General features: G+C 29.2%; 1 protein-coding gene across 1 annotated transcript; it reads right to left on the bottom strand.

Annotated features, from left to right (window-relative positions):
- Positions 1-15,486: 15,486 nt before the first annotated feature.
- LOC122850491 (death-associated inhibitor of apoptosis 1-like) lies at positions 15,487-16,179 on the bottom strand. The gene has a single exon (XM_044149630.1). The coding sequence runs from the start codon at positions 16,177-16,179 to the stop codon at positions 15,487-15,489; it is 693 nt and encodes a 230-aa protein (XP_044005565.1).
- Positions 16,180-18,306: the final 2,127 nt, after the last annotated feature.

The following is an 18,306-nucleotide window of genomic DNA, read 5'->3' as shown; positions in this document are numbered from 1 at the left end:
TGCATTAAGACGCTGTTGACATTGTTAATTTTGTTTTTGCTTCTCTTTCTTTAAAAAATTATTTTTTTCATTATTAAAAATTATAACTGATTCTCACAAAAACGCTTTTATTCAACAATTAATAATAAAAATTTATAAAAACAAAGTCGAAAAAATTAAATTCAATTGAAACTTTATTTTATATTTGTCTACAGATGGTGATCCAAAAAAAATTTAAAGACTACCGCTGTGTAGAAAAATTTATTAAAAAAAAAAGTGGTGATGATCACACGTTCGCCAAGACTGGGAATAAATTGACTGATTCTGTACAAAAAAAAAGGAAAAATAAAATTGATACAAAACTTCAATACTCACGTCTTATATTTAAGTGCAGTAAAGGTGGTACTTATAAGCCTAAAATCAGTCCTGGCAAACGTCAGAGAAACAAAGTGTGAGTAAATCTTATTATGCATAAAAATCATATAATGTATGTATATTAATGTACATTAATTGTCGTAATCATAACAATAATAATATATGTATATTAATACACTGACATATTTATTTTTGTCCATTTAAATAATAAAATATTATTTTTTTTTTTTTTTTAGATCAAGGAAAGTGAATTGCCCAGCATATTATCAATTCCTTTCATCAAAATCAGGGAAATTTTTAGAAATGAGATTATATGAAGAGAAACATACATGCTTGGAGGATGAAAATGGAGGTAAATTTTATATATATAAATATTATATATATTTATTAGGGTGTTTTTTTTTTTTTCGATATTTTTTTTTCTCTTCACCCATCATCATATAAGTTCATACAGCTCTAAATCATGCCCAGAAAAAATTTGAACTCAATTGAAAAATATTTAGAGGTGGTTCAGGGGTCATTTGTTTTTTCCATTTGATTAACATGGGTTTAATACACTTCATTCACCATTTTGATCATGGAGGCTTTAATTTTCGACCGTTCAAGTTTGCGTTGGTCTCATTTTATAGAGTATTGAATTTTATAGCATATAATATTCATAGTTTTGATCATTTACAATTTTGTTTTTCAGAAAAATTGTAAATACGTTGGTCTCATTTTATAGAGTATTGAATTTTATAGCATATAATATTCATAGTTTTGATCATTTACAATTTTGTTTTTCAGAAACATTGTAAATACTACCTTTTTGAAACATTATTTCACTATTTTTTTTAATTGTAAATGATCAAAACTATGAATATTATATGCTATAGAATTCTCTATATAGAATTTCAAAATTAAAGCCTCCATGATCAAAATAGTGAATGAAGTGTATTAACCCCATGTTAACTAAATGGAAAAAACAAATGACCCCTGAACCACTTCTAAATATTTTTCAATTGAGTTCAAATTTTTTCTGGGCATGATTTAGAGTTGTATAAACTTGTATAAAGATGGGTGAAGAGAAAGAAAAATATCGAAAAAAAAAAACACCCTAATATTTATACATGTTGCATGAAATAAAAATTGTATTTGCTATTTTCAACACTGGTAATTAGTACTTCTAATAATAATCATTATTACTACCAAGTATTATTATAATCATGGTTATCTCAGAGATTAATATTTCTATAATGTTACTTTATAAAATTAATTGGAGAAAAAAAAATTAATTTAAGTTAATTAAATTCAATTTCCATTATTATTGATATGATATTATTATTTCTACTTTGAGGTGATATATTCTTTGTAAATAATTTATTATTTGGATAAAAAAAAATTTCAAATATTCTTTTCAATCATTAGCCTTGGATTTAATTAGTTTTTTAAATAATCTTATTCTTTTTAAATTTGAGTAGTAAAAATTTTTATAATATATGTAAAATTTTGATTTTATAATATATATTGATTTATATTTATACTTGATAATATTTTAAATTTGAATATTCATAGAAATATTTTATAAATTAAGTAATGCATTGATCTTATGGCTAAATATATATGGAACCATCGAACATCACTTTCAGCAAAATGCTGGTGTGGTCCTGAGCATTAGGCTCTCGACTCTCACCCAGAGGGGCTGGGTTCAAATCCCCGTCGGTACAAAAATTATTTTTATCAAAAAAAAAAAAAAAAGATTTGTGGCTTCGAGGTAGAGTACTTGCCTCCCAACCAGAAGGTCCTGGGTTCGAATCCTGATGGAAGATTTGTTTTTGATTTTTTTAAATTAAAATTTAAGAAAATTTTTGAATATAAACAATTCACGGGAGGGGTAGGGGGGGGGGAGGGATGTGATAAAATCTATATAAAAAATATATATAATTTTATTTATAAACTATTATATATAAATTTTATATAAATTATATACACGTTTTCGCCCAATCTTATAAGATATATATACATATATAATTGTTATATATAATTATTATATATAATTTTATATATAAATTATATATTTTTTTTTCGTGTAGGCAGATTTTGTTCCTCTGAAAACAAAATTGTCTAAATTCTAGACAATATTACGTCTTGCTTTATAAAAGATTTGGTTTAATTTTAAACAAAATTGTCTAAATTTGAGACACTTTTTGTTTCGATGTAAATACTTGTACGTCTTGGTCATGAATGCTTGTCCTTGGTATTTTTATTTATTTAATAAATAAAATACATGTAATTTATTTTTTTGAAAATAGCTAAGGAAAAGATGTAGCTAAGAAAAAGCAGTAACTACGGAAAAGATGTAGCTAAGGAATTAATGTTGCCAATACATGCCATTTATTGATTAAGATAATTTTTTATTTTTTTGTGGTAAATTTTCAAAAACGCAAAATTTACTTTTTCTATCCGTTGTCATGAAAGCTGCCTTTAAAAACGTTGAATGTTAATTTTTTTTTTTTAATCTACTTTTTTTTCTCCGTTATCATTTATTGTTATAACAGTACATAATAAAATTCGACATACCGACATAACTATCAAATAATTAAACCACAATAATTATCAAACAAGAATTTACAGTATGAAAAAAGAAAGAATTTCTTAGATATTTCTGTCGGTAAAGTCACTTGACATTACCTAGTAACTTTTTTTTTTCAATATTTGTATTCTAGGTTATAATTCTTAAGGTTGCTTACAAGGGACATAGTCGTACTATTATTCAGGCTTGGAGGACTCGTACACCACTACGTTTATTTTGTGGCCTAAACAGAAAGGCATCAACACTATTCCAGCAAGCAAAATGGAAATCGTGAGACACTGTATTATTTAAATACTACCACTACTACAGCGCATCATTGTGTATGTCACGTTGGTGTATGATACCCCGCTCGGCAAGTGAAAAGTAAACAAGGAGAAGAGAGCAGTGTTGCTGAATCGCAATTCTCTCATGTCCTCCGTTGCGAGAAAGACGAAAATTACTAGTTGTAGTAGTAGTAGTAGTAGTAGTAGTAGTAGTAGTAGTGGAGCAGGATAAACAAGGTTAATTAATAATACATATCAAGCAGGGTTATTTTACAGGGCAATTGTTAATTCTCTAATTAATAATCCGGCTACGATATTTCAACATCAAGTATTTTAATTACGTTTTAACTTGATCAAACAGCTGTCAAACAATTTATTCTATTATAATGATTATTCATGTTTTTTATATTTTTTTTCAAAATTATATTATTATTTATATTAATAAAATATTATTATTTTGATAATTTTTCAATATTAAATTTTTTGATTTTTTAAATATTTTTTTTACAGAATTATATTATTATTTTCATATTATTTATTTAATTAGAAAAAAAAATTTTGTGTCGTTCTTTTTTATTATTTTTATTCTTTTTTCTTTTTGTTTAACGTTTTGCAATGTAGCATAATTGCAATAGTAAAAAATAAAAAATATTGAACGTGTCTAAACCAATTAGAGATGGTATAATAATTAGTGATTGAGTTTATAAATCAAATACATTTACAATTTTATTGCTGTTGATAGTTGCTGTTGAAAGCCCATTAAGATGTTTGAACAATTTAAAACAATGAAAAATAAATGAATTAGGTACTTCTCAATTCGGTGTCGAAAGCCTGTCGATTCAGTGACAAAATATCTCGGTAATAATGACCGAGTCAATTACCGATGAATGGTCGGAGGCTTAACAGCTTTCCGACTCCAGTAGATATGTCAATCATGTCAACTTAACCTCTCTACCATGTATAATTTCAACTTTTATTTAATGTTTTACTACATATACAAGTCAAGATTTTCTTCAGTTTAAGTTGTTGTTATTATAATTTTATATTTATTTTTCATTATTCCAACTCATTTCGATTATTCGGCGCTCGAGAATCACGTTTTATATATGCTGTCAAATCGCTGTCAACTGAGTGCTACATTGGAGAGTCAAGCCATTCGCTAGGAAAATATATATCATCACAGTTATCCTCCCCGCATATCCCCCGGTGGAAAAATCTCTCCGCATTTTCGCTGGATTTCTCTGGATTTTCTCTGATTACATACGGATTTTATAAGGATTTCTCCTTTTTTTTTTCAGATTTCTAGGTATTTGAGTCTTCTAAAGTTTTCTCGGATTTTCTTCAAATCATTCTAAAAAAAAAATTCGTTATTCATGTTCCCTCTAATTTTTCATTTATATATCCATTTTTACAACGCGAAAATTCCGAACGAATCTGAAAATACTATGAAGACAACATGGCGATGTCTCCGTAAAGTTCCCAACAAAAAACTTCATTTCCGGAGGTCTAAATTACATAGAAATGCGGAGAAATTTTTGTCACCAGGGATTAATTTGGTGCTATCAAAAATGATCAGTCTCTGTAATAAAAATTCTGGTATATTTATTCCTAAAGTCACAGAGAACTCGATCACAGATTCAAGAATAAAAACGGAATAAAAAAAAAAAAAAAATTTTGTGAGCCATCTAGACTCGCGGGTTTATTATGTGTTGTAACGAGATTTGGCAGATCTCGCGCTCCCGAAAATAATTAGAGGTCTGGTCTGAGTGGTTTTATCGACTAAGACGCTAATTAATACCACCGGTTTGTGAATGGCCTCGGTAGTGACATCCATTTTCGCCTGAATGTCAGTATTGACTTGGTAGACATCCACCATGAGTGGATAATCCGGATTTCTACCCTGGCTACGACAGATTCGTACCCCCTACTTCGACACTCCCACTGGAGTCGCATCGAGGTGTGCGCACAGATGGTCGTATGGAGTGGGTCAAACGGGAGTGGGGATAGAGAGTCCATAAAACTGGTGATCGCTGGCATCTCACTGCCAGTCGTCGGCCGGCTCTCGGAGCTGGCTGATGGCACCGGGACTGGTGACAGTCCGTGGTTGGCTTCCGATGAAGCTAGCTGACTCCTTGGTGGAGTTGGCTGGTGACTTGGTGATGTCGACATGCTCCTATGGAGGAGCTAGTTGATATCATTGGTGAAGCTGGCATGACTCCTTGGTGGAGTTAGCCGACTTAGACGATGACGTCGACTGGGTCCTAGGCTGGAACTAGTTGATGTCACTGATGAGTCCAACCAAGCTCCCGATGCGTGGTGCATGCTCTCGGGGGTGATTTACGATGTCGCTACGCTGTATAGGTAGGGCGTTGTATATCACTCGCTCTCTTGCTCTAGTGTGGTTACTTACTGTCAGGGTAACCTATAATCGAGTAGTCAGATGCATAGAGTGGTCCGGCGTAAGACCAGCGTGGCTGCGGATGGACTTTATGTTCGACTACTTGGTGCACTAGAGTGAGTAGGCAATAGGAGGATATTTGGTAAAGCCTGTGAGGTACGAATATCCTCGCTCTCGTATTGACTCAGGTTGTGCGAGTGAGTTAAACCAAAGTTAATGATCACGGTAATAACCGCCTCCGCGGGGTGAGGTTATTACGCTCCCGGCCAATATTAAAAATCATATACATTTTAGTAATGGTGCCAGAGTGACGTTTTGGAACTAATATGGTGGACCGCGCCCCTCTACCATTTTCTTACTGAACTAGTCGCTACCGAAATGGCCGTCGGCGGCCATTGCTCCCGAAATTACCCCACGGTCCGTTGGTTGCCGTTATACACCAGCTGGCTCCCTCCTGGCGGTAAGAGAGGAGGATGGTGAGAAATCCTCGTTGATCCCATAGTAACTGAGGCTTCTACTTTATCGGTGGAAAAATCAGTTACAGTGTAAACATTTTCGGCGTGTTGTTGTAATTGAACAAAATAATAATAAGTACACAACAAATTTTTTTCATTGATTTAGAATAATATTTTTTGTTTTTATTTTATTTTTTTCGATTTTCATACAATTATTGTTGTTCAGTAATTTTCAATAATCAATGATTTTAAAATTTCGATATATCGATTTTTTTTTCCTAATTTTATAATGACGATTAATAAAATTTTTTAATATATTCCGAATATTTTTCGAGTTATCGATAGTTTTCTGGTATTGGTGGTTATTTGCTTTTTAATTGTTAATATAATAGAGCTAAGGAAAAGATGTAGCTAAGTAAAATATTTTGGCTGGTAAAAATATGTAGGTATTGTTTGTTTGGCTATAATAATTATTGAGACTAAGTAAAAAATATATAAAGGAAAAATTCAGCTAAGGAAAAGATGTAGCTGAAAGAAAAATTAAGCTGGTAAAATTATGTAGGCATTGTGTATTTAGCTATAATTGAGACTAAGTAAAAGATTAAGCGGCTAAGTAAAAAATGTAGCTAAGTAAAAAATCTAGCTAAGGAAAAGATGTAGCTGAGGGGAAAATTAAGCTGATAAAAATATATTTGGCTATAACTGAGACTAAGTTAAAAGTCTAGCGGCTATGTAAAAAATCTAGTGGCTCAGTTAGAAATCTAGCGGTTTTTTAAAAAAAAGAAAAATTTAATATATCGAAATTTTTATTTTAACTTTCTTTTTTACTTGAAGAGTTTTATCGACTGCCATTATTATATTTGCAAAAAAAATTTATATATTGAAATCTATAAATTATTATCTAAATTTTCATCGAAACATTTTTTTCTCCTTGACGAGCTTTATTGATTGATATTAATAAATTTTAGAATTAACCGTTATATTAATAACTATACGATATATAACCAATAAATAGCCGTTTTTTCCATTCTTCAACTCCATTTTTAACCACTTTGCTCATGTGTAGGAATTTTTTCCGTATTTTTCCCGTAATCGTGAGAAAATTTTCTATAAAAACTGAATAAAAAAACACGTTGTCTGGGATATGATAATATCTTCTGAAAGTGTCAATATAATAGATTTGTTTTATTAATATTTTCTTATTTCTATTTATATTAATACGTCTTCACTTTTATACGCCGTGTAACATACATTACAGCACTTCGATAGTTCAGTTCCCAAACGATATTTTACAAACACTATTTCGCATTTAGTATGTTAAACGAACTTGAATAATTTAAAATCAATAAATATCGACAGATGATATATAATATATAGTTGAATCCTAAAAATATCGATATTGGAACTTTGAATATCACTGTATTTTTTCATATGTAATATATTATACTTATTAAAAAAAGTACTTTTTAGTTTAAATCAAAAATTTTTTTTTAAACTAAAAAGTATCTTTTTTAATACACGTGCCTGTATCCATAATTTCTAAAATGTTTATTGTTCATTATGGTTGTAAAAAAATTCATCGGTAGAAATTTACAAAAAATATATTTCACTTTTTCAAAATGTCCTTTATTAAATGGATATTTCAGAAATACTGTGCAACAAATATTTATTGTAAAAAAAAATATTGAAAACTAAAAGACCAGTGGAAAATTATGAAGTTAAAATTTTTTAAAAGTTGAAACAATTTGTTTTACAATAAATATTCGTTGCACAGTATTTCTAAAAAATCCATTAAATGAAGGACATTTTGAAAAAGTAAAATAGATTTTTTTGTGAATTTCTACTAATGCATTTGTTTATAACAATAATAAACAATAAACATTTTATGTGTCACGCGGTCTATCATGCGCTCGTATATGTCACTGATTTAATCCTTCGAAGATCTCTTTGTTTATTTGATTCATTTCGTTGGCAACAAAAAAACAAACTATGTCTCCCTCACTTTTTTTTATTTTGTTTTTTTGTTTCTAACGAAATGAATGAAAAATAATAGAAAAATTGAATTAGTAATGGCTGCATTCTCTTTGAAAATTGAAAATTTTCGAAACTCCGGTGGGAGGACGCGTTAATTGAAATTATAATTTTTATTTATTAGTTAATAATGAATTGTAATATAATAATATATTATTATATTACAATTATTCATTATATTAAATTTATTTATAAAACTTTAATCTCAAATTTTCAAAAAACCAGTTAAATACAAAATAAATAAACCATATTGATTCCTAGAATTGTTGAGTGCTACCATCTGCCATCTTAAAAAAAAAACAATCTAATGGCAAAAAAAAGTGGGTAGTATGCTCTACAGTCACGTGCGCGTGCGTACGGCAAAAGAAATGATGAAAAAAAAAAAAATAATTATTTAAGTCTTTATTAATTGTTTAAATAATTAACTACAAAATCTCATATTATAGTCAAAAAATTTATTAGAAAATTTTCTACAAGCTGTTGAGCCAAATAAGCTCATTGAATGATTTCTTTGTGGTTCTTTTTATTTTATAAACTACTCACTCTGATATTTTTTATAAATAATCGCTAATTATAAAAAAAATAATTGTTGAAAAAACTTCGAGTATGGCTCTGGTTGTAGATTTTTTGACGGGGAATCCATTAAAACTAAGATAAACATTTTTATTTTTATGTCAAATATCAGTTTCATCCACACCGCGTATACTTCCCGGATAATCTATTTCAGGCTCACGAGGTACACGTAAATGTTTTAGTTCAGCAACAGCCTCATCATAATTTTTTTGTTTAATAAATTCATATCTATTCTTCATCCACTTTTTTATTTGACGCGCAACTTGAAGGGCGCATCCTGTTTCTTTCTGTAGCCCATGGTGAATACAGGTTGTCGACGGTGGTAATTATTTGATAAATTCAGGCCAAAATCTCTCTTTATCAACATTTCGGATTACCGTGCATAGTACTTCCTCGAGATATTCACAGGATTCATTTCCAGAACTCAAAATAAGTCTGCTTTTCAATGCGATGGTCCTTAAAACTTTGATGACTTGTGTTTCCTCAGACTCTTCATCGACCAAATTTATTTTCAGTTTACGTGAATGCGTCAGGTTTTCAAAACGTCCATACGCTGAGAGTGTTGTAAAGTCGCAATGTCGCGTTAATAGCCAATGACCAGCTATTTTTTCATTTATACCAAACACAGCAATTTCTTTTGGTGAAAAAGTCAAATCTTTTTCTACAAAACCAAGAACAACAATAGCGATATCCATGACGCTCAAATAAAGACTGAAGTAGTTTTTCGAAAACACAGACAAATCCAAAATTCTTATTATTATTACAGAGGTGGGGAAAAAAATATACAAGCCAAATCATTTTTAAATACAAGGAATTTATTATTTTTTTTTTATTTTTTAGATACAAGTCATTTATGATTATTATTATTTTTTATTTATTTATTTTTTAAATACAATCATTTATCATTATAAGTATTTTTTATTTATTTAAAATACAAGTCATTTATTATTATTATTTTTTATTTTTTAAATACAAGTCATTATTTTTATTTATTTATTTTTTTTAAATACAAATCATTCATTCATTCATTCATTATTCAAGATTATTTTTTATTCTGCGTCATTGTCCATATGAACTACATAATGAGAAGGTGTTGGTCCACTATATTCCACAGGATTTAAACTGTTTGGTGCAGTTTGTGGATGAATAAAGTCGTATAATTGAATAAAATTCTTGACTAAAATATCATTATACAATAAAGGCAAACATGGGTCCATAAAACCAGGTTTAAGTTTTGTTTCGTCTTCAATGGATTTCTGTATTTCTATAAATAAATGGTTCCCAACAGTCATCTGTAAATAATGCTGAAGAGTTTCTTTATGCATATGTACACCTCCAAAGTTTTTCCGGAAATATCGTATAATGGCATATGAGTAAGCTTCTGCAGGATAATGAGTCAATATTTTTTGACAAGCTGCCACCCATAGTCCGAAATAGGAGAATGTCCTTTAATTTTTTTTCATAAATAATAAACGGACATTTCTTTGTTTAAAAAGAATACCTCGTTTACGTTTATGATCGGTGGCTGGAAAACTTATAATTAAATCTCCAAGATGTACTGGTTGAGTGTAATTGAGTTTGAAGTCCGGTCTCAAATAGTCACCATCATAATTATATGAAAATGATCTACTCATTTTTGTCAACGGTAGCCATTGCGTTTCGTTATCTAAAAAAATACTTCTTTTAGTATCACTGGCTATAATTTGTATTGTAGATTTGAAAAACTCTTCACTTGTCCACTCAAGACCCACACACAATGATTTTGTATGAGATTTATTAAGAGCAGTTGTATATGGTAGAACGAGAACACTGTCGTACTGAGCCATGTTGAATAACTGATGGAATAAACTTTTTTTCAAATGCTTTTATACTTTTTTAAAATAAGAGTAGGAGAGCTTACAGATTTTAGTAGATGTCTGTGTTGCTTGGTCTATCTGGGGTTCCAGGATTATTTTCAACCTTTATGTCGTTGAATTTTTCAATTTTTTTCCTTATTGTGTAAAAACAATTTAATGTTGGTTTTTTTAAAATATGGTACAAAAGAACAAGTCCTTATAGTATTTGACCCAGTAAAACTTTTGGGTGTGAATCGTGAATTTTTTCTTTTTCACTCACAGTAAATTTCACCGCATTTAATATCTTTACAATTTCTTTAAGACTTAGAGGACTTGAGTTGACAATCATTTTTTCAATCGCTGCTTTATTAGTTTCATTTATACCTTCAACTGAATTTAAAAATTCATATCCGCCAATATAGGGGTGGAGGACTTCATCATTATTTTGGGATATGCCAGGAACCCCGACTAATGTCACAGAGTCGATACAAGCTCCACACCCACTATTAACAGATATTATGCCTGTAAAATTTAGTCTGCGGGTTTTTACGTCATCACCACAAATAACTCGTAACTCAGTATTTTCAATCATGCTATATAACCATTTTTTATTGTATAAGAATGAAATTTGGTTGAGGATTTTCATAAAATTGAATATCACAATCTAACATATTATCTTGTTCGTTTGTCATCATTAAATTAATTTCACATGAATTTATATTTCTTGTATCTTGTAAAGAAAAAGAATGAGTACAAAAAGATGTTGGTACGCCTGAAGAAAACTGACATGCCTGGATATTAACGTCGGTACTGTATTTACTTTTATCTTGGGCTATAAGAATCAAAGAACTTCTAGGTTTAATGTATGCAGCAATATCCCTAGCGAAAATGGCGACACCGATCCGACACCAATCCGACAGTCGGTTTGTGCACTGATCTCATACAAAAACGACACAAAACCGACACACGACTATAAGAATTTCTAAGTCACAAAAATAAATAGTAAGAAGCATTTAAAAAATGAAATATTATGTCTAAAAATTTCTAAATAGTATTCTTATAATTTAAGACACATTAGAATTTTTTTTAAATAATTTTTTTTTTGAAAAAACTCAATTTTGTTTATGTATTAAAAGTGAGGTTAGCTGTCAGAATCATCTGTACACGACTGTGAGATTTTACAATTCTCACACGATTCCGACACACGACTGTGAGAATTGTAAATCCGACCCGATTCCGATACAAATCCGACAGACGTACGACAGTATATTTTTATTTTGTATTTAATATAAAAAAAGAGCATTTTATTAATAAAAATTTTTGTTCAATATTAAAGTTATAATATTTTAATAATTTTAGGTATATTAGATTTTTTTTTTTTGAGAAAATTTTGACAAAAAAATCAATTGGAATCGTCTGTGAGAATTTGTGACAATTCCGACACAATCCGACACACGACTGTGAGTATTTTGTATTTAATATAAAAAAAGAGCATTTTATTAATAAAAATTTTTGTTCAATATTAAAGTTATAATATTTTAATAATTTTAGGTATATTAGATTTTTTTTTTTTGAGAAAATTTTGACAAAAAAATCAATTGGAATCGTCTGTGAGAATTTGTGACAATTCCGACACAATCCGACACACGACTGTGAGAATTGTAAATCCGACACAATTCCGACAGACGTACGACAGTATATTTTTATATTTTGTATTTAATATAAAAAAAAGCATTTTATTAATAAAAATTTTTGTTCAATATTAAAGTTATAATATTTTCATAATTTTAAGCATATTAGATTTTTTTTTTTTTTGAATAAATTTTGACAAAAAAAATAATTGGAAACATGAGAAACCGAATACATGGTTTCATAACAAGTTACATTCGAGTACAAAAATACTAAATACATGGGAAACTGATTAAATGTATTCCCTGGTAGAAATATTTCTCCAACTTTTTCCAACTTTCTCCGCCTTTTTTCCAACTTTTTACGAAAATGACCCATGGTTGGAGAAAAGTTGGAAAAAAGTTGGAGTAAATTTTTGGTTAAAGAAAGGTTGGAAAAAAGTTGGAATACATTTCAGGTTGGAGAAATGGCGGAAAAAAGTTGGAGAAAAGTCGGAAAAAAGTTGAAGTAAATTTTTGGTTGGAGAAAGGTTGGAGAAATTTGTCCGCCATTTCTCCAACCATGGGTCATTTTCGTAAAAAGGTGGAGGAATGGCGGAGAAAAGTTGAAAAAAAGTTGGAGAAAAGTCGAAGAAATATTTCTACCAGGGTTAGTTTTAAAAAAAAGCATTTAAAAAAAACGTTCTTAACCTCATAAAAAAACCAAAAAATTATAATTTTCTAATAAAATAATTTCAAAAAAATCTAATATGCCTATAATTATTGAAAGATATTTATTTTATTATTAAACAAAAATTTTTGCAAATCGCAAATTCTCACAGACGATTCCAATTATTTGTTTTGTCAAAATTTATTCAAAAAAAAAAAAACTAATATGCCTAAAATTATTAAAATATTATAACTTTAATATTGAACAAAAATTTTTATTAATAAAATGCTCTTTTTTTATATTAAATACAAAATAAAAATATACTGTCGTACGTCTGTCGGATTTGTATCGGAATTGGGTCGGATTTACAATTCTCACAGTCGTGTGTCGGAATTGTGTGAGAATTGTAAAATCTCACAGTCGTGTACAGATGATTCTGACAGCTAACCTCACTTTTAATACATAAACAAAATTGAGTTTTTTCGAAAAAAAAAATTATTTAAAAAAAATTCTAATGTGTCTTAAATTATAAGAATACTATTTAGAAATTTTTAGACATAATATTTCATTTTTTAAATGCTTCTTACTATTTATTTTTGTGACTTAGAAATTCTTATAGTCGTGTGTCGGTTTTGTGTCGTTTTTGTATGAGATCAGTGCACAAACCGACTATCGGCATTTTCGCTAGGAATGTGATTGATAAGTATGCTGTTTTATCGGTGCTGGATGGATTTCATATATTGAATAAATTTTTGGTGATAGTAGACGTATCATAATACTCAGTAAAATTCGTCTCTCAAGGTAGGCAAGAGATATTTTTGCAATTTTCCTCAGACCATCAATACCCGCTTCATTACGTCTTGTATTTATAACGTCTTTATGAAATAATGAAATAATTTGTTCTGTATACATAGCGATTTTTTTTCGTTGTTGTTCTAAAAAAGGAAGTCGCCGTGATACAAAGTCACAATTATTTTTTACAATTTTATCTGCTTCATCCTCTTGATATATTTCATGTACACCAGCCAATCCCGGGTCTTCTTTAGTATAATTACCACCCCCACCCAAATCAGCATCAAAGTAACGCAAAGGTAAAATATTCGGTAAAGAATTAAGAAGATCGTCAACATAAATATACGTTGTAAGTTGTAGACTATTACTCGCTAGACGCACGTTTTCGATATGATTATAATACAAATCCGGTGTTTATATTCTCGATTCAATTATTTTCAAAACTACAGAAAAAATTAAAATAACTGTAAGCGCCATGGTATGGACTGAATCACGGCTTGTGATTGACTAAGTCGATTAATTTACAACGTAGGTATATGAATAGGTAAAATAATTTACAAGACAATTTTCATATGTTCAAAAAACTATTTTTATTTTTACATTCATGAAATAATTGGTCGTACAACTTTCTCAATATCTGCTTTACATATAACACATTTTTTTAAATTAGTTAAACAATTTCCACAAGAAACAAAATGTCTACATGGTAAAAATAATATACCTAAATTTTTTTCGGAAAAAATTTTACATTTAAATTCAATATCTTCATTGTTACGTCTTGGTATCAATATAATAAATAAATAAATTAAATATTTAGTAAATTCAAGGACTTGTAAAATACCGAGTAAGCAATTAAATTTTTTTCTTTTTATTTTTCAAATTATTTTCATTTTATTTTGGCAAAATCAACATTTTACCTTTTCTCTCACAATATTATATTTTTTATTTTAAATTATTTTTGCGAACCATAATTCAAAGTCAACTTTGCAACTCGATAGTTTACATCCGTTAAATTTACTAAATTGTTATAAATAAAATGTTTAAACAAATGATAAATGCTGACTGACATGGGAACCCTTAAATACGAATGGTTCAGCTATGGTCCCACTTTTTATCACCCCTACTTTAGATTATAGTTTTATGGGAATTTTTATTTTCAATTTTTAAGGAGCGTCACTCTTGCGACAACTTTCGTTTGGACAATATCTAAATTAAATGTAAATAAATTTTTATAAAATCAAATCAAATTAAATAAATAATAAAATCAATTTAACCTTTACGTTCTAATAAATAAAATTTTACAAGTGAATTTAAATTAAATAATCCTTGTGATAAAATTATTATCTTTTCCTTCACAAATTGACTGTTCCTAATACTAAAATAATTGACTGTAACATTTTTCCGGGGTGTTGTTTTCTGTGCTTCGAGTTTGTTTTACCGTTTGGATTATTCGAGACTACCAACATCAATAGGCGACAATCCAGATTGACACGCTCTCAACAATATTGGTTTCGGATTATTCTAACATCAAGGTACATCTACAATCATACACATTCTCTCCTAACCCGTTACCCTGTAGGGAATAACAAAACAAGGGGATTTTATGAAAACAAGTTAAATATTAAGCTTATTAATTTATATTATTCTCAAATTATTATTCTATTATTTTTCAGTTAAACATTCTTCTTTTTTTTGTTATTTCATAGATAATATAAAAATAATTAGCTTGGTACGTAACATCATCTATACTGAGGTAATCCGTAGGTATATTTTTCATAATGACTATTCAGTTCGATTCGATTGTCAAACTTTCTGATCCTTCCTCATCGTCTGATGGTTGATCATCGGTTTAAGGTATTTTAAAATGATCAATAAATTCTTGTCCTTTGATAACACGTACAAAATAACATTCTTCAAAATAACGTGCATGTTCTTCTCATGGATCTTCATTCGGGAGCCAATCTTTGATACCATTACCACAGTGATACCACTGGACGTAGTCACCAGTACCAGTGTAGAAAAACCCTGCCTCAGCCAGCTTTTCTTTTGTCTGGCTCATGTGCTTAGGCCAATATCCATATGATTTTAGGCGTAAGTCATAAGTCAAGTATTGTCGAACCTTGGCAGTTTTAACATCAATCTCAGGCTGTAGATCAGGGTACGGTGGTGGTACATAATCAAAAAGACTTATAAATTCTCGATGTTCAAGTCTTGATACAGCAGCTGGATAATATGAATAACGGAATGACGGTGGAATTACAGAAGAAATATTTTTCCGATAAGGGTAGTAAGTAGGTACAGCCACTATGTCAGGGTGGATGCCCACAAGGACATTTCCACATGGTATTCGCCCTACAAATCTACAACTTGGTTTGTTTTGATGATTATCGCCCAAAGTCCAATCGTTAATTTTAACCCCACATTCAAAACAACATACAAAGTTACCAACTCCTGTATAATAGAATCCAGCAGAAGCCAATTCAAAACTATCTAAAAGATGAGCTAATGGCCATGTTTCAAAAATTTCACGTCGATTGGATTCTACACGATACAACAATCTTTCACCACGTTCGAACCAAGTACGTCTTTCGATGTGTTCTGCCATCGCCATGCTTGCTGATGAAGCCATTTTTTTAAACTAAACATCTATTCTAAAATTTTCTTTATATATATATATATATTTTAAAAATCAAGGAGAGGGAATAATTCAAACAAAAAAACAATTTATTTTATTTATTTCTTCATTCAGCGAAATTTACAATAAGAATGTTGTACAGTTGCACCACTACCTTGGAGAAAATGAAAACTTTTATTTTTTAAATATATTTTTGATGTGTAAACATCTTTAGGCGCGGGTTGGGTTAGAGTAAAAGGAAAAAACATAGAGTTTAGACGTCAGATCCGGTAACGGATCTGGGCAGGAATCCATTTTCTGTTTGCATTTTTACATGGCTGCCATAATTCTAAACATGGCTGCCGTAATTTTAAACATGGCGCCTCCATGATCCAAGCTTTGAATACTAGATACACTACACACACATTACACACAACTACATTTTTCAGTGATATTTTGGCAATATATAGTAATTTCGAGTGATTTAAACGCGCGTGTGAATTAAACATTGTCGAGCGGGTGGATTAAATCACGGAGGCGCCATGTTTAGAATTATGGCAGCCATGTAAAAACGCAAACTTTTGCGTGTCGTGAGTTCGCACCCTCAGTCTACATTGCGCCTTGCAGCACCATGGTAATCGGTCGGTAACCGTTACCATCAGCCGTTCTGTAGTATAGATGAATTTAAATGCGCGTATTTATATATTTAATTTATTTATTATTATATATATATATGCGCCGTTGTATATATTAATATACAAGTATTTTATTTGTATTTATTAGTTATACTTGCATTTGTTAGGCGAAGTAAAGTTCATATTGTACATATATATATACATGCATATGCAAGTATTTTTCATTTACAAGATTAATATACCTATTATTATTGTTTATATAAAATAATATTTCCTAAATACAAAACATAATATTGAATTATTATACAATAATAATTTATTTATAATATTGACTAATTTTATGTTTTAAAAAAAGAGAAATAGACATTGATGACTGATGTGTTAGTTTGAAAGAGAAAATTATTATTTGTACAGAAGAATTTCAGAAGATATTATCATAACCGAGACAACATGTTTTATTCGGTTTTATAGAAAATTTTCTCACGATTACGGGAAAAATACGGAAAAAATTCCTACGAATGCGCAGTGGTTAAAAATGGAGTTGAAATATGGAAAAAACGGCTATTTATCGGTTATAAATCGTGTAGTTATTGAAATAATGATCAATTCTCGAATTTAATAATGGCCATCAATGAATCTCGTCAAGTAAAAAAAAAAGTCAACATAAAAAAATTCGATATCGCGAATAGTTTTCGAGTTATAATAACTTATATATTTCGATATATTTTTTTTAATATTAATAAAGGCAATCGATAAAACTCGCCAAGCTAAAAAAAAAGCCCAATAAAAATTTTTATATCTCGAATAGTTATCAAATTATCGATATTTTTTTTAAAATGTATACAATTTTTTTTTCTCAAAAAAAAAAAGTCGAAATTTTTGTTTTTTTTTTTCAAAAAAACTGCTAATTATTGATTGTCGCGTATTGTTAAGCACGAATATATATTTTTTTTTCGAAAATAATGAATATATCCAAGTTTTTTTTACTTGGTCGCTAGGTTTTTTACTTAGCTATATTTTTTACTTAGCTATATTTATAGCCAAACACACAATATCTACATAATTTTACCAGCTATATTTTCAACTTAGCTATATTTTTTACTTAGCTATATTTTTTACTTAGCTATATTTTTTACTTAGCTATATTTTTTACTTAGCTTTATTTTTTTACTTAGCTCTATTATATTATCAATTATGAAAAAAATTATCATTAACATTAGAAAGATATCGATAATTCGAAAACTATTCGCGCGATCAAAAAATTGTATTTGATTTTTTTTTCTCCTTGATGAGTTTAATCGACTTCCATTATTAAATGAATAAATAAAAAAAAATCGATATATCGAAATTTTAAAAAATATTATAACTTGAAAACTATTCGAGATATTCGTAGGAATTTTTCGTAGAAACACGCCGAAGATGTTTACACATAATAAACCCGCGAGTCTAGATGGCTCACAAATTTTTTTTTTTTTTTGAATCAGTTTTTTATACATTGTCATTATAG

Source organism: Aphidius gifuensis, linkage group LG2, assembly GCF_014905175.1.
Source record: "Aphidius gifuensis isolate YNYX2018 linkage group LG2, ASM1490517v1, whole genome shotgun sequence".
Classification (NCBI taxonomy): domain Eukaryota; kingdom Metazoa; phylum Arthropoda; class Insecta; order Hymenoptera; family Braconidae; genus Aphidius; species Aphidius gifuensis.
This window is presented reverse-complemented; position numbering and strand designations above follow the sequence as displayed.